Source organism: Pleurodeles waltl, chromosome 7, assembly GCF_031143425.1.
Source record: "Pleurodeles waltl isolate 20211129_DDA chromosome 7, aPleWal1.hap1.20221129, whole genome shotgun sequence".
NCBI classification, from domain to species: domain Eukaryota; kingdom Metazoa; phylum Chordata; class Amphibia; order Caudata; family Salamandridae; genus Pleurodeles; species Pleurodeles waltl.
This window is the reverse complement of record NC_090446.1, coordinates 1,502,505,271-1,502,520,843: the sequence shown is the minus strand read 5'-3', so window position 1 is coordinate 1,502,520,843 and position 15,573 is coordinate 1,502,505,271. Positions and strand designations below refer to the sequence as shown.

General features: G+C 46.9%; 1 protein-coding gene across 1 annotated transcript in view; it reads left to right on the top strand.

Moving 5' to 3' along the window:
* The window catches only part of LOC138246592 (phospholipase A2 inhibitor and Ly6/PLAUR domain-containing protein-like), a 50,129-nt gene extending 40,655 nt beyond the window's left edge, over positions 1-9,474 (top strand). Inside the window, exon 5 of the mRNA XM_069201289.1 lies at positions 929-9,474. Coding sequence (XP_069057390.1) covers positions 929-1,083 — 155 coding nt within the window. The 3' untranslated portion in view covers positions 1,084-9,474. The remainder of the gene's footprint in view (positions 1-928) is intronic.
* The last annotated feature ends 6,099 nt before the right edge of the window (positions 9,475-15,573 follow it).

Here is a 15,573-nt window from a genome sequence, read left to right as displayed (position 1 = left end):
CGCAGGAAGGAGTGCTGGTGGCTGGAGCTACACGAAGACTGAGGACCCCTTGGAAGAAGTGCCAACAGTCCTTAGCACCTGCAAATGACATGGTACATGGGGGTACTGTCCTGCATAGGAAGGCAAGGGCTTACCTCCGCCAAAGTTGGACAGCTGGTAGAAAGGACCGTGTGACCACCACCCGTGTTGCAGGATCCACGCAGCTCAGCAGGAAAGGGGATCCATGCAGCCAGTCGTAGTTTCTGTTGGTGCCTGCAGATGCAGGGGAGTGACTCCTTCACTGCAAGGGAGATTCATTCTTCTTTCCTGTGCAGACTGAAGAAGGGCTGTCCTCAGAGGATGCATGACCGGCAAAATGTTGCAGAAGCTGGAAGGAGCCGGAGAAACAATGTTGCAGGCAAAGTCTTTGTCTTTGTTGCAGATTGTTGGGTCCTGGACTTTCCAGGGAAAGTCTCTTGCTTATGTTTGTTTTTGTACTGATAGAAGAATGGAGTATGCCAATTCACACTTATCCTTCATTCTTATAAAGTTATCTTCTAGCTTTTCCATGTGTCTCTGGCTCTGACTGGCATGTACACCAGAGATGGGGTAAATTGTCCTCGAGCAGCATGCCCTGTGTACAAAATGTGCTTTAACTGAAGTCAGTATTTCTTCTACACAACCTCTAAATCAGACCCAGGTTTTGAAACCTGAATAGGTGCTAGTTTTAATTCCAGCTGTGGCCTTTTGCATGTAAATGTAACATTTGAAATCTCCAGTCGTAAATCCTTCTGGCCTTAAGTGACATATATTAATACAGCTATTCTAATGAGATGACCCATTGTAGAGTTAGATCACAAGAACTATAGGTTCCACATTGATTAAAGTCATAACAGGAAATTGTGTTGCACTGAGGTGCGAGTAAATGCTCTTCTGTTCTTTTTTGCAGGGTTGGATGTCAGGTCCTATTCCGTCAAAGGATGCTCCACACCTGGTGCTTGTTCTCTCATGTATCTCTTACCAGGAACACACTTCTTATACTCTACGGTTAAGGCTCAGTGCACACCGGCATGTAATGTGCAAACCCGCCATGGCGCTGAGTGATTAACCAGGCACCTGCAGTAGTGCTATTGCTGATAGGAAACAAGCTGAACCTGCTTCTTCGATTGAAGATATTGGGTTTTAGGAAATGGACTGGGGGTTATAAGTTTCGCTTGGGATGTCTGCATAGCTTTCATTCTGCTTCATGTACAATGAGCTACATTACTGGTCAAGCAATGCTTTTATGCCTTTGTCCACAGCAGGCGGCAGGCACACCCACCACTTGAAGGCTGCAGTCCTTCTTTATGCAGGAAACTATACAAAGTGTCAAGAATACCGCTGCCTTCTGACTTCAGGCCCCATATATGAGATGGATGGAATTCTGCTCTGTTCAATTTTAACGGTACTGGTGTTCCCTCACCTAGGTTTTCTTGGTTCAGAATACACAAGGAGGAATATGCTCTTAATAGGTAAAAATATGTGCACTGAGATACCATCCAGAAACTTTGAGGCTGGCCACCTGGTGTTTCTGCTCATATAAACGCCTGACTTTCATTTAGACGCCATGTTGCACAGCCACACACTCTGAACTTTTAAAGGGAGATCGCAAGAAAATTATTGACCACATAGATTTCATTTATCCACCCTCGAAATAGTATTTTGAAGATAATCTACTTAGAGCGCACACTACATATAGCCTTCTGTAAGAGAAGGCATATTATTTAAGCTCTACTATTCCTGCATTTCCACCCTGTTTGCCAAAGTAATCGTTGTACCACATATCAAACAGTGACTATGAACTGTGGCGGTCATTCGCATCCCCCAGCAGCAAGGACTTAGCCTTTGTTTTGCAAACAACTTCTTTTGAGCTGGTAACTGAACAGGAAAAACGGCTCAGCGTGATCAACATAACTTATCAGGCAAGTCCTTAGTGTGGTTGGCATCTGAATAGAGCATTAATTGTGTACTCTTTTCCCAGGGGGAGGTGTGTGCTGTATTTATAGCATTTTCTCTCTCTTATGTTATATCACCTATCAAACACACCGGAAACATGGCAGGTAGATGTTGTTCTAGAAGCATTTAACTCACCTTGTCAGTGTTCATTGTTCCTCTGCTACACAGCTCCACCTGGTAGCTGTGTGCCCCCCTCTAGTTGGAGGGTTCGAGGCACACCTCGGCGCACAGGCTCCTGCATGCGCCTTATCCCTGGTGACCCAGTGGTGAGTATTGTTTGTCACTGTTTCTGTCTTTCTGTTATTTTTCCTGTTTATATTTTTCCTGTATTTCCATTTCTGTGCTTTTTTCTCCTGTATTTCCCGTATCTGTATTTCTCTGTGCCCCTTTGCTTCCCTGTTGCACTTTCCACCCTGGCCACTGCCTGCCCCAGCAGCCCGCCCCCTCCCAGCACTGCTTCCCACCTCCCGCCTCCCAGCTGACCAGCACCTCCAAACTCCCCACCACTACTTAATGGTGCCCGCTGCACGGTGAAGGAGTGACCTCACTGAACTTTGCCAGTGTAAATTGCTCCCCCACCATGCAGCTCTACCTGGTAACTGTGTGCCCCCTGCGCTCTTGTTGTAAAATTGAGGCCCGCATCCACCTGCAGGCTCCTGCCTGCGCCTCATGCCTGGCGATCCAATGGTGAGTATTGTCTGTATCTGTCTCCATTTTTCCTGTCTTTCTGGTACTTTTCATGTATTTATATTTTTACTGTATTTCTCTTTCCGTGCTTTTTTCTCCTATATTTTTCTTATCTGTATTTGTCCCTTCACTTCCCCATTGTGCTTCTCACCGTTGTGGCTGGCTGCCCCTGTAGCCCAGGTACCTCCCAGCACTGCTTCCCACCTCCCAGCTGACCAGCACCTTCCACATCCCCACATTTACTTAATAGCAATCGCTGCGCGGTGAACAGCAACCTCACTGGCCTTGTCAGTGTGCTTTGCTCCCCCGCCACGCAGCTCCACCTGGTAGGTGTATGCCCATCTGTGCTCTAGTTGTAGGGTTGAAGGCCCTGCACCTTATCCCTAGTGGTCCAGTGGTGAGTATTGTCTGTCTCTGTCCACATTTTTCCAGTCTTTCTGTTATATATCCTGTGTTTATATTTTTACTGTATTTCTCCTTGTGTGCTTTCTCCTGTATTTATCTGTATTTCTCTGTGCCCCTTCGCTTCCCTTTTGCGCTTCCCAACCTTGCCACTACCTGCCCCATCAGCCCCCTCCCAGCACTGCTTCCCACCTCCCAGCTGACCAGCACCTCCCACCTCCCCACCACTACTTAATGGCAGCCGCTGTGCGGTGAACGAGCAGACCTCACTGACCTTGTCAGCATGCATTGCTCCCCCGCCACACAGCTCCACCTTGCAGCTGTGTGCTCCCCTGCACTCTACTTGTAGGGTTCGCGGCCCACGGCCACCCACAGGCTTCCTCCTGCGCCTAATCCCTGGTGGTCCAGTGGTGAGTATTGGCTGTCTCTGTCTCCATTTTTACTGTCTTTCTGTTATTTTTCCTGTGTTTATATTTTTACTCTATTTCTCCTTGTGTTCTTTTTTCTCCTGTATTTCCCTTATTTGTATTTATCTGTGCCCCCTTCGCTTTACCATTGCGCTTCATGACCTTGCCACTGCCTGCCCCTGAGGCCCTCCCCGCCCAATTCTGCTTCTCGCCTCCCATTTTCCAAATGACTAGCACCTCCTACCTCCTCACCACTACTTAATGATGGCAGCTGTGTGGCCGTGCCAAAGCACGCCAAAGGCAAGCCCATCTACGCCCATCCACGCCTGGACAGCGCACAGCGCCAGGGACCCTGGCTCCTGCACCCCTCACCGCTACAACACCCGCTTCCTCCATTCATGACTAAACACCACCTGCCAATAGGCATCAGCGAGTGTCACCTAAGAACCCTTTGCCTACTACAACTACACCTTCCCCTGCCACCGCACACCAGCCTCACCAAACACAATGCCCCCAAGGACCGGACACAACCACCTCAGATGCAGCCTGATCAACACACACTCCCCCAAGAAACATGCAATGGAGATCTGGGATCTGCTTGACTCCACCACTCCAGATGTCACATTCCTCACGGAGACCTGGCTAAACCCCACCTCTGCACCGGACTTCAAAACTGCCACCCCAACGGCTACAAGATCATCCACAAGGACCACACCAACCGACCAAGAGGAGGCATAACCATCACACACAAGTACACCCTCCGCCTCACAACCAGCACCGATGACCATGCACCTGGCATGGAGCACCTCCACTTCCAGATTCAGACCAACCCAAACACCACCCTATGTAGCACCCTCATTTACAGACTCCCCCAAACCCCACTCCCCCTTCAGCAAATCCATTGTCAACTACATTGCACATCTTGCCCTGGCCTCAACAGATTACATCCTTCTCGGCGACCTTAATTTTCACCTGGACAACCTCAGCAACCCCAACATTTCATCCCTACTGGAGAATCTCACCAGCATCAGACTCAAACAACTGGTCACTGCCCCATTGGACTTATGCGACAGATGCTCGACCCTATCTTCGCCGCCATCAGCAACATCTCCGTCAGACACTCCTTTGAACTCCTATGGACCAACCACCACAATGTCTACTTCTTCACCAACCCACCCGCCGCCACCACACCCTCTGCCACCTGCACAAAAGCTGGAACAAGGTCACCGTATACCAACTCTGCATCACCCTCTGCAGCACAGCACCATCATCCTCCTCCGACGCCACCACATCTGCACGCCTCCTCCATCGATTGATCCAAGACTGTGCCAACACCCCGGTCCCCCTCAAGAAACACTCCAGCAAACAGTCCACCAAGAAGCCAGCTGGTTCTCTTCCACCCTCCAAGAGTCCAGATGCACCTGTAGATGACTCTAAAGAAGATGGAGGTGCAGCATGACCCTGGCAGACCACGCAGCCTTCAAAACTGCCATCACATCAAAACACTGCTTCATCAGAGCCGCGAAGAACACTGCCAAACAAGACCAAATCAAAGCCAAAGCACACAACAGCAAAGAACTATTCACCATGATCAAAGAATAAACAAAACCCAGCACTGACACCACAGACATTCCCCCATCACAAGCCCTCTGCGACAACCTCGCCACCTTTTTCCTTTGCAAGATCTCTATCAGCCCCGCCACAGCCACTGCACCAAAAGTTTCTGGATCACAGCTGACCGTGGCCAACTGGGTCACCCTCACCACTGATGACACTCTACGGATCACGAAGACTGTCCTTTGACCCCTGCCCCGGCACATCTCCTGCCAAACCAGCGACACCTTCACACCCAAGCTCTGCCACACTATCAACTGCTCCATTGAGACCATCACCTTCCCTGAAAACTGGAAACACGTAGAGATCAACCTGCTACTGAAAAAAACCTCTGCAGAGCTGATGGACCTCAAGAATTGCAGACCCAAGTCTCTCCTCCCATTTCCAGCCAAATATATTGATAAAGCCATCAACGCCCAACTCACTGAATTTGAGACCAACCACATCCTGGACTCCTCCCAGTCCGCCTTCAGAAGCAACCACAGCACTGAAACTGCTCTCCTCGCAGCAACAGATGACATCCTCAATCTCCTGGATTGAAGTGAAACTGCAGCATTCATCCTCCTGAAACTTTCGGCCGCCTTCAACAGTGTCTTCCACCACACCCTCTGTGCAAGACTTTATGATGCCGGCATCTGTGGAAAAGCCCTGGAGTGGATCCTCACCTTCCTTCATTACCGGCCAAACCCAGAGAGTCAGACTCCCACCGTTAACATCCAAACCTACAGAGATCGGCTGTGGCGCCCCCCAAGGCTCCTCCCTCCCTCCACCCTCTTCAGCATCTACATGGCCCCTCTAGAAGGCATCGTCAGAAACCATGGACTCAACATTGTCTCCTATGCTGACAACACTCAGCAGATCCTCTCCCTCACCAATGAACCTACTGTTGTGAAGGCCAACTTCCACAACGGGATGAAGGCAGTTGCCACCTGTATGAAAGACAGCTGCCTCAAGCTCAACTCTGACAAGACAGAAGTCCTCATTCTGGGCATGACCCCCTTCACCTGGGACTACTCCTGGCGGCCTGCAGCACTCGGACCACCCCCACACTGACTGACCATGCATGTAACCTCACCATCACCCTCGACTCCTCGTTTTCTATGAAACACCAAGTCAACACTGTCTCGTCCTCCTGCTTCTACATGCTCCGCTGATTCCAAAGGTTCTTCAAGTGGATCTCCGTCAAACCCAGAAGAACAGTCACCCAGGAGCTCATCACCAGTAAGCTCAACTATGGCAATGCACTCTATGCAGACACCATCCAGAGGCTCCAAAAGAAGATGCAAACAGTCCAGGAACACCACTGCCAGACTCATCTTGGACATCCCTCACTTCACCCAAATTTCTGAGCACCTGAGATACCTGCACTGGCTCCTGAACAACAAAATAATCACTGTCAAGCTCCTCATGTATGCCTTCAAGGCCCTCTAGAACATCGGACCTGCCTACCTCAATTACTGCCTTGCCTTCTACACACCCACTAGACAACTCCGTTCCACTCAGCTGACCACCAACCCATGGATCTGCAAGACCACAACTGGAGGAAGATCCTTCTCCTACCTCACCGCTAAGACCTGGAAGTCTCTTCATTTTCATCTCAGGCAATCTCCCTCTCTGCCTTCATTCAGGGAGGACCTCAAGACCTGGCTATTTGACTGAACCAGCCAACCAGCACAATGAGCTGCAGTACCCGCCCCCCCAAGCGCCTTGAGACCCGATCGGGTGATTAGACCCTGATTGATTGATTGATTGATTGATTGACTCCGTTTTATGGCAGACTATGAGGTATTTCCTGATGCCACTGGCTACAATACTACAGCCACTGACATTTCAGGTGGGCCATCCTACTTCATGTCATGGCCATCGGACTTCTCAGTGTACATACATGTAAACATGACCAGACCATCTTAAATCTCTAGTCCATCACACTTCTCTGATTTTACATATATTCATTAAGCTGATATCTTCTGTACATCATCTGATACCTCTATTAGGCCATCCTATTTTTCTTGTCAGTAGCTGATATAACCAGAATGCTATATGACAAACTCCCTTGGGGATTAGACATCTTTGTTGAGAAATTTCATCTAATATCTCCAGTAAACTGCCTAATATCTGAAATATATCTGGATATTGTTTCTAGACCACCTGGAATTTCCAGTGACTCATCTAACATTATCAATATGCTATATACGATTTTCATTGGCCACATGACATCTTTACTGTTCAATTTGTGTTTACTATCATACCATCTGACATTTTGCGCAGGCCTTCTACTCTGGCATCTTCAGTGGGACCGTTCACTACTAATGGGAGTATAACCACTTTCATCCACTGGGTACATCAAAATATGCATGAATTTAACATTTGGTTGACCAGTTTAATATTGACTCATTTCATTTGCCTAAATGTTAACAGAATGATTAAAGCGGTGGAATCTATGAGCCGGAAACTAAAGGCTGATTTGGTAAAGTAGCCTGAAGGAGGATGCTGCTGTGTACACAATGCCTTCCAACGTGGTCATTGAAGAAGGATTTTGTTGAGTCTACAAGAGTCACTTCATGGGTGGTGGTGGGTAGTGAAAGATGGTTATGCTTGAGACAGACAGTTCTTGCTCTAACTTTAAACACTGCCATGATGAGGGGTGGGATCTGCAAGTATGCGCTGATTTCACCGGCTCTCTCTATCACAGACCCATTGCATCCTGCCTACCTAACCATAGGAAGACTACAACTCATGGGATCAGTGACTTTGGTTCCTCTGAATATCCATCAGGGTTGAGGTGTAATTAGTCTCACATGTGCATTAAGCTTTTGAATGTCACCTAATTCACAATTGACAGACCATTGTTCCATCTTGCAGTCATTGGCAATCTCTGAGATGTTGCTATGAAAGAATGCTGTGAAGCGTCTATGTGACTGACCTGAGATCCCCTGTTCTTTTCTTCTGTGTCATCCATATCTCAGGCAGCCAAGTGTAGACCATGACTTGGAATTTTCCACTGCGCCCATTTTCATGTCGAATTATGTAATCATGTTCAACCTTTAATTGGGAGGAATGTGATGGGTGCCCCAAACCCAACCAGTCTGATTGCAGCGCTTGTGCTTGAGCTGTGTAGATGAATAAAGCTCATTATAAATGGATGCATAGGAGTCTATGTCTTATATGTGGGATAGTGGGGGCAGAAGACAAATGTTGATGTGTTAGCCTTGGCTCCATGCTAATTATTAAGAGAAAGCAATTACAAAAGGCCTGAATGAGTGAGGTTTGAGCTCTTTGCACCATCATAAATCCAGGGCCCTAAACCTAGCAATAAAATACTTCAAACAAAATAACATTGAATGTTTGCCATGAAAACACCCATACATCAGGCCATTACAAGTGACTCATTAATTGATGACTAAAGTCTAAATATTAAACCACTTGGGGCAAAACATGTATAACACTGGGTAGTTATAGCTAAGACCACGTTTCCAATGTTTCAAAAGAAACCCATACTGGGTAAAACATGTTTTGGGACCTCCCCGTCACGTAGTACTTCACTCATGACAACTTCTATGACATAATTTATAACATCACTGAACTTTGAAAACAACACTGTGCACAGTGGGGGCTGGAGTTATAGTTACTTTAGAGTATGAGATACAGTTACATGAGATAGCTATAACATGTGAATCAGTTAAATTTGACCTAATTATAAGGTCAGTTTAACTTTTCATTTTCTCACTGAATGTGTGTATATGTATATACATATTCACTTATAAAAAAGAATGATTACAAGGACGTTATACTTAGGCTCACATTTTATATTTACGAAATCATAGAAATTCACTTTTATTGTTAAAGTTATCTCAAGTAACTATCACTCGTGCCCTAAGGTAACTATAACTCGTGCCCCCGCCATGCACAGTTTTTTCCTCAAAAATTTTACAGCCAACATTACAGTGATATTATCAGTGACATTATCAAAGATGTCATAAATGCCGTAATTTGTGGGATAATTAGCAGTGCCTGGTGGGGGCATGAGTTATAGTTACCTCAGGGCATGAGTTATAGTTACTTGAGATAACTCTAACTATAACTGGTGAATTTCTATGGGTTTGTACATTTAAAATGTGAGCCTCACTATAGCGTCCCTGTCCCCCTTGTCTTTAAGCGAATTTCTATGCTTTTTTTAAAATTCTATTTCCTAACTATAATGTCCATTTAACCTTTGCTTTTTCAGTTAATTTCTATGGTTTTTCTAACATAAATTAATTTTCATTACTATACGTTAATGCAATGACTGGTCACTAATGGACTTAATTCCAAGATGATTAAAATACAGTTTGAGTAAACCTTATTACATTAGAATTGTAACTAATAGGGAAATAAAATGTGTTAAAACGTATATTGAGTTGTGGTTATTCATGAATGTTGACTATAATTAATGTTTTCCTCAGTGGTTATTGATTGTGTATTAGTTATTGATATATATTGGTCACTACATGGCAAGGATACTCCATGCGATCCAAAAGGTTCATCGGCCTGTATGCGTCCCCTTGTAAGTTTACTTACTAAGGATCAGGCGCGCTAGCAGTTTTTGGTAGCAGCTATATGGTTAGTTTCCTTGGAGAACTAGTTATGTGGTGACTGATGATTATGGTGGTAGTTTGAGTTAGAGTTAAGTTGTTCAATATTATTGTGATTTGGATTTTTAAGCAAATCGCAGGTAAATTGTGACGTATGTGAAGTAAAGTAGGGAGTCTGCCTACTCCAGTTGAGGTTTAGTAGGAGTGTGCGTACTCTGCAGTATGAGAGTAGGGAAGTCATTGAACTTCGTATGTGTGTGGAGCTTTGTGCTCAAAAATTTTCCATGTAGTTGTTGGTGATGTACGGACTCTGAGTGGTCTAAGATTCCGGAGGATATTGACAAGTGTAGGAGAAACTTGGTTATGTGTTGTAAACTGTCTGGTTTAGTAGGTCTGGTCAACAAGTCGGAGTGTGAGTTAAAGCGTGTAAGAGAAATTTTCAACTGAGATTTGGTGAGTCCTATGTGTACCAGGACAGACCCATTGATCAGTTGAGAGTGAAATTTTGCGTGCGAATCTGGGAGACTTAGAAAGAGGAATAGCTGCATGAGTGAAAGGGCCATCAGTGAAAATCCATAAGGGCTCTAAAGCGATTGTGTACCTTTCTGTAATAAAACCAGCTGATTTGATTTTGGTTTTTGAGTTTGGGTTAAGTGCTCGCAATAATTTTGCATTAGTTTTGTGAGAATTGGAATTCAGGAGGACAAGCTGCAAGACTTTGTCAGCAGCAGCGTGAGTGTGACATCAGAGTGAGTCGCGCTGGGATAGGTCGGTTAGTGAGAAGAGTCGCAAGTGGATTGGCAGCCGTCTGCAAGAGGCAATTGGTTGAGGAAGCGGGTGAAAAGAATCTTGGGAGTAAAAGTCATTTCCTTATTGAATCGAATATACAAAAGATAGAAAGATTAAGTTTTTCAAAAGCGTTTAGGAGTGCCATGAAGGGTGATACTTACATTAAGGTGACAGTAGGGAAGCCTACCCCACCAGAAAAGTCTCTGGCATTTATTGTAATGGAGGAGGGAGGTGTCGCGCCATGTCTTTGGTTAAAGCTGTGGTGCAAATTGACAGAGAAACAGGGAGCTCTAGCGTTTCCAGAGCATGGAACGTTTAATTTGAGAATTTTGGATCAATTGCAAATGACACTATATGAGATGAAGTCACTCCCGAGCCCAGCACAGTTTGAGGCATTAGCGGTTTGGGAGCTCATCGCGAGGCAGCATCAAGAAATGAAATTCCAGGGGAGAATAAGGAAGATAGAGAAGTCTTTAGCGGAAGTGAGATGGGATTGGGAACAGAAGAAGTGGAGAATGGCAACGTTGTAAGGTGTGAAGTTGTTTCCAGTTATCACAGAGGAAGATGAGACAGAAGGGAAAGAGGATACTAGCGGGAGTGATAAGAGTTCATCAGAGGGTAAGATGATGAAAAAGACTTATGTGGAAGAAGAAGTTTCAGATGTTGAGGATCTTATTACTCAGGTGTTGAGGGACCGACCTCCACCATATGCGGCGCATGAAGGGGGTCCAAGTACTAGTTCTGCTCCAACTACCCCAGCCCATGTGTCGGGACAGTGGGACTAGTGCAAACAGATAATAGACAGGTACAAGGGGTAGTGCAGAGTACTGTGTATGCAGTAACTACTTCGGTAGTCCAAGCACAAATGCATCCACCACCCGTACAGAGAATTTATCCAGAGGTATCGATTCTTGAGACAACCTCGAACTTAGTGGTTCGTACGGAGCAAGTGCTTCCGAGGCCAATGCAGGTTCCAACTGAGCCGACTCCAATGTTGCCTCAGGCACAGACACAGGGTTTGCTGAAGTTCACACCATTGACAGGGACACAGTCAGATGTGACACCAGTGATGATTAAGAGTATGGGAGTAGTCCTTCCACCAAATACAGGTGCCAGAGCCGCACCAGATGCAATATCGTTGCCAATTACTGTTGGTCCAGCTGTACCATTTGTGAGAAAACAGGGCTGATTGCAGAGGCCCCCTAACTTTTTGCCCCCCATTTTCCACTTTTTGCTGGTGTTTTCCTGACTCTGATGGTGCCCTGGGTACTGCTAACCAGTCCCAGGGCCTGTGCTCTGTGTAAAATGGATATGCAAATTAGGCTAATTATAATTGGCTAAGTTAACCTACCTATAAGTCCCTAGTATATGGTAGGGCATGTAGGTTTAGGGACCACAGCATAGGTGGTGCACCCATAGGTGCACTGCTGAGGTGCCCAGTGTCATTTTAAAGGCAGGCCTGCCTTGCTGGCTGCTTTTAAATTAAAGTTATATGCAAATTCGACTTTGGAATTAAAAGTAGTTCCAAAGTCTTAAACAACCTTATTTTTACATATAAGTCACCCCTAAGGTGTGCCCTATGTGCCCCTAGGGCTGGGTGCCATGTAACTATAAGCAGGGACCTTATAAAAATAGTTTTATAAGCCCTGGTGAGGTAAAAACTGCCAAATTCGTTTTTCCCTCATTGTAGTAAATGGCCTTCATAGGCTAGAATGGGGAGACTTTATTTACATTTTTTAAGTCTCCTTAAATGATGCATACCAAGAGTTTGGTATCAAATTAATTGTTGTAATAAATCCCACAACTTCCAGTTGTGGGATTTAATATAACTTGTTCAGGTAAAGAGTTTTAAACTTTACCTGAAAAGTTGCCAATTTCAGCCTTGCATTGTTTTTGCTGCTGTGCTCTGATTGGCCAGCCTGAGCAGCTTGGCCAAGCTGCCTTGATGAGGTGTGAAGTGGCCTGGCTTCACACAAAGGAATGTGCCTGTGGGAAGGAATCTCCCCTCAGCAGATGGTGAGGCAGGAAGGGGGAGGGCTGTCAAACTGGTCTTCAAAGGCAGAGAAGGACATTTGGAGCAACCAGCAACACCCCCACATCCTGCAACCCCAGACAACTAGGTGCCCCCTTGATTAGATTAGGAGAGGGGTGTGTTTATGATTTTTAGCCACACCAGTGGGTGGGTTCAGCCAGATGTAACCTCCAAAAATCAGATTCAGCCATGATGGATTTTTAGAGAATGTTGCCTCCTGGGATTGATTTTTGCCACACTTCCCAGGAAGTGGTCAGCACAGGGGGAAGGACCCTGCACCTGATTGGAGAACCAGGACCCCCCTGATTTTCACCCAGGAGCAAGGATAAAACTGGCAGACCTGCACCCACACCTCAGTTCCCTACCACATCCAACAAGGAAGAACGACAGAAGAAGGACTGCCCTGCTGGACCCCTGGCCTGCACCTGGAACCTGCACTCAGAAGGACTGCACCAGCTGCACACTTGGGCTTCACCACAAGAAGGACTTTGCCTGGCTTCAACTGGTTCAAGGAGGGACTCCCTGTTTGCTTCAGGTGACAAATTGCTAACCAGAGTCCCCGGCACCAACTCCTGAAGAAAGCAACCAGCTGACCACTGTCCAGTGGCCAAAAAGGAGTTTGTGCCAGGTGCATTCTGGGAGTTGTAGTCTGCACCCCCCAAGGACCATCTCAGAAGTTCTAGAGCCGTGGGGTAAGCTGTGGACCCCAAATGAACTTTAAAAGGACATCTGGGAGAAGCCCCAGAAGTTTGGAGAAGTTTGGAGAATTTTTGTAAAAAAGCTCCATAGAGGGACTGACCCGCCGCCGCAACTCTAGCCGGCTTGCCTCAACCGCGACCGGGCCTGATTTGCTGGTTCGTCCCGGTAAAGAAAAATCTCAGAAAAAGATACTAAGTCCGAAGGTAAAAAGTTGACCGGGACCTGCCAGCCGTCATTTACGAGAAGGGCTCCATGGACGTCGGATCAAGATCCAGGTTTACCCCGGTCGAAGGATTTTCACCTCGAAAAAACGACTAAGTCCGAAGGTAAAAATCTCCACCGAGGATTCCAGCATCGCGTATCCAGAGAAGGGCTCCAGGAGGTCGGATTGGACTGGCAGGTTCGTCCCGCTGTAGAAAATCTACGAAAAAAAGACTAAGGGGGTCCGCCCGCCTGGAGGGAACCGCCATATGGCCGCTCCGCGGTCGAAATACCGCGGAGGCCATTCTGGCTTTCCTGCTGGGCTGGCGGGCGACCGCCAGAAGGCCGCCCGCCAGCCCAGCGGGAAACCCCTCCCCACGAGGAAGCCGGCTCCGAATGGAGCCGGCGGAGTGGGCATGTGCGACGGGTGCAGTTTGCACCCGTCGCGTATTTCAGTGTCTGCTAGGCAGACACTGAAATACACAGTGGGGCCCTCTTACGGGGGCCCCTGCCGTGCCCATGCCATTGGCATGGGCACGGCAGGGGCCCCCAGGGGCCCCGCGGCACCCCCTACCTCCATCCTGTTCCTGGCGGGCGACCCGCCAGGAACAGGATGGCGGTAGGGGGTGTCAGAATCCCCCATGGGGGATTCCAAGGGCAGCGGTAAACCGGCGGGAGACCGCCGGTTTACCCTTTCTGGCCGCGGCAGAACCGCCGCGGTCAGAATGCCCTTCGGAGCACCGCCGGTCTGTCGGCGGTGCTCCCGTGGCCGGTGACCCTGGCGGTCACCGGCCGCCAGGGTCTGAATCAGGCCCTAAGTGTGGAGGTAAACTTTTAACCGAGGCCTCCCGCGGCCTGTAGCCGAGCAGGGCTCCATCGCAGTCGGCCTTAAACTTTGACTTTGCCCCGGTCGAGGTGCAACCAGATGACCCGATTGGCGCTTTTTGTTTCTAGGCGCTAAAAAAATAATAATTCTTTAAAAATTCATATCTCCGGTTCCCCTTATCCGATTTTATTCGTTTTTGTGTCATTTTAAAGATAAAAATATAATATATTTTTATAAATTGGTTTTGGATTTTTAAACTGTTTCCTGTGTTTTATTTAAATACTGTTTTTTTTATATTTGAATGCTTTACACTCTTTCTCCTAAGTTAAACCTTGACGCTCGTTGCCAAGCTACCAAGGGTTGAGCTGGGGTTAATTTACTGAGACCTAACTGGACCTTAGTGGAGGTTAGTGGCCTATTGCTAAGTGTAGGTACCTACCTGCCCTTACCAATAACCCATTTTCCAACACCATTGTTTGCACAAAAGAAGCCGATTGCAGGAGAACAGGGTGAAATGTCACAGAGCCTCATGAGGAGGGCAGTAACAGACCATGTGCAAGTAATATCATGTATGGGACAGACCTTTGAAGGATCTAGGCCATTAATGGATCTTAGTCCACTTGTTGCACTTCCAGATGCCGTAAATGGTCCGAGTGTAAGTCAGAGCTTGAAGCTTTTGACGCCACAAACTCTGGGTGCAGTGGTACAACAGGTGCCATTGCCGAATGCAAGTAATATCTCATTGCAGGGATTGACAGCACAGCAGCTAAACAAGTGGTTATATAGTCTGAATACTCCTCGTAATACTTCCAGGGGTGAGGAGCAGATTGATTGTGTGAGACTGGCTACAGAGATAACTGAACTAGACAAGGGATCAATGGGAGTGAACAGGTTAGAATCCTACACAGAAGAAGAGCTGAGATATTTGTGTCTGAAAATTATGAGAGAAGTGGGCAAGATACAGCAGACATTAGCAGACCTGGCAGATAAACATGATACAGAAATTGAGAAAACAAAGCACTTGAAAAGGAGTTACAGATTAGATTTAGAGCCAAAGGATTTTGAACACATGAGGTCAGCAGGGATGAAGGCACATCTCAAGGAGCTATTGCAGAGTGCTCAGATTTGGGGAGCATTAGAGAAGTGGGAAGGCAGATGGGCAAAGAAGAAGGATAAACAGAAACGAAATTCACAAGAAGGGTCCAAGAGTGTGCAGAAAGAAAAAGATCCAGTAAACATTTTACCAATGAGGGAGATTCCCGGAGGGCAGTTTGTTCATGTTCCCTGGCACAGGAGTGATATTCTGTCATTCACAAATGATTATCCAAAATTGAGGGAGAAACCGGTTGAATGGTACCTGCAGACAGATAG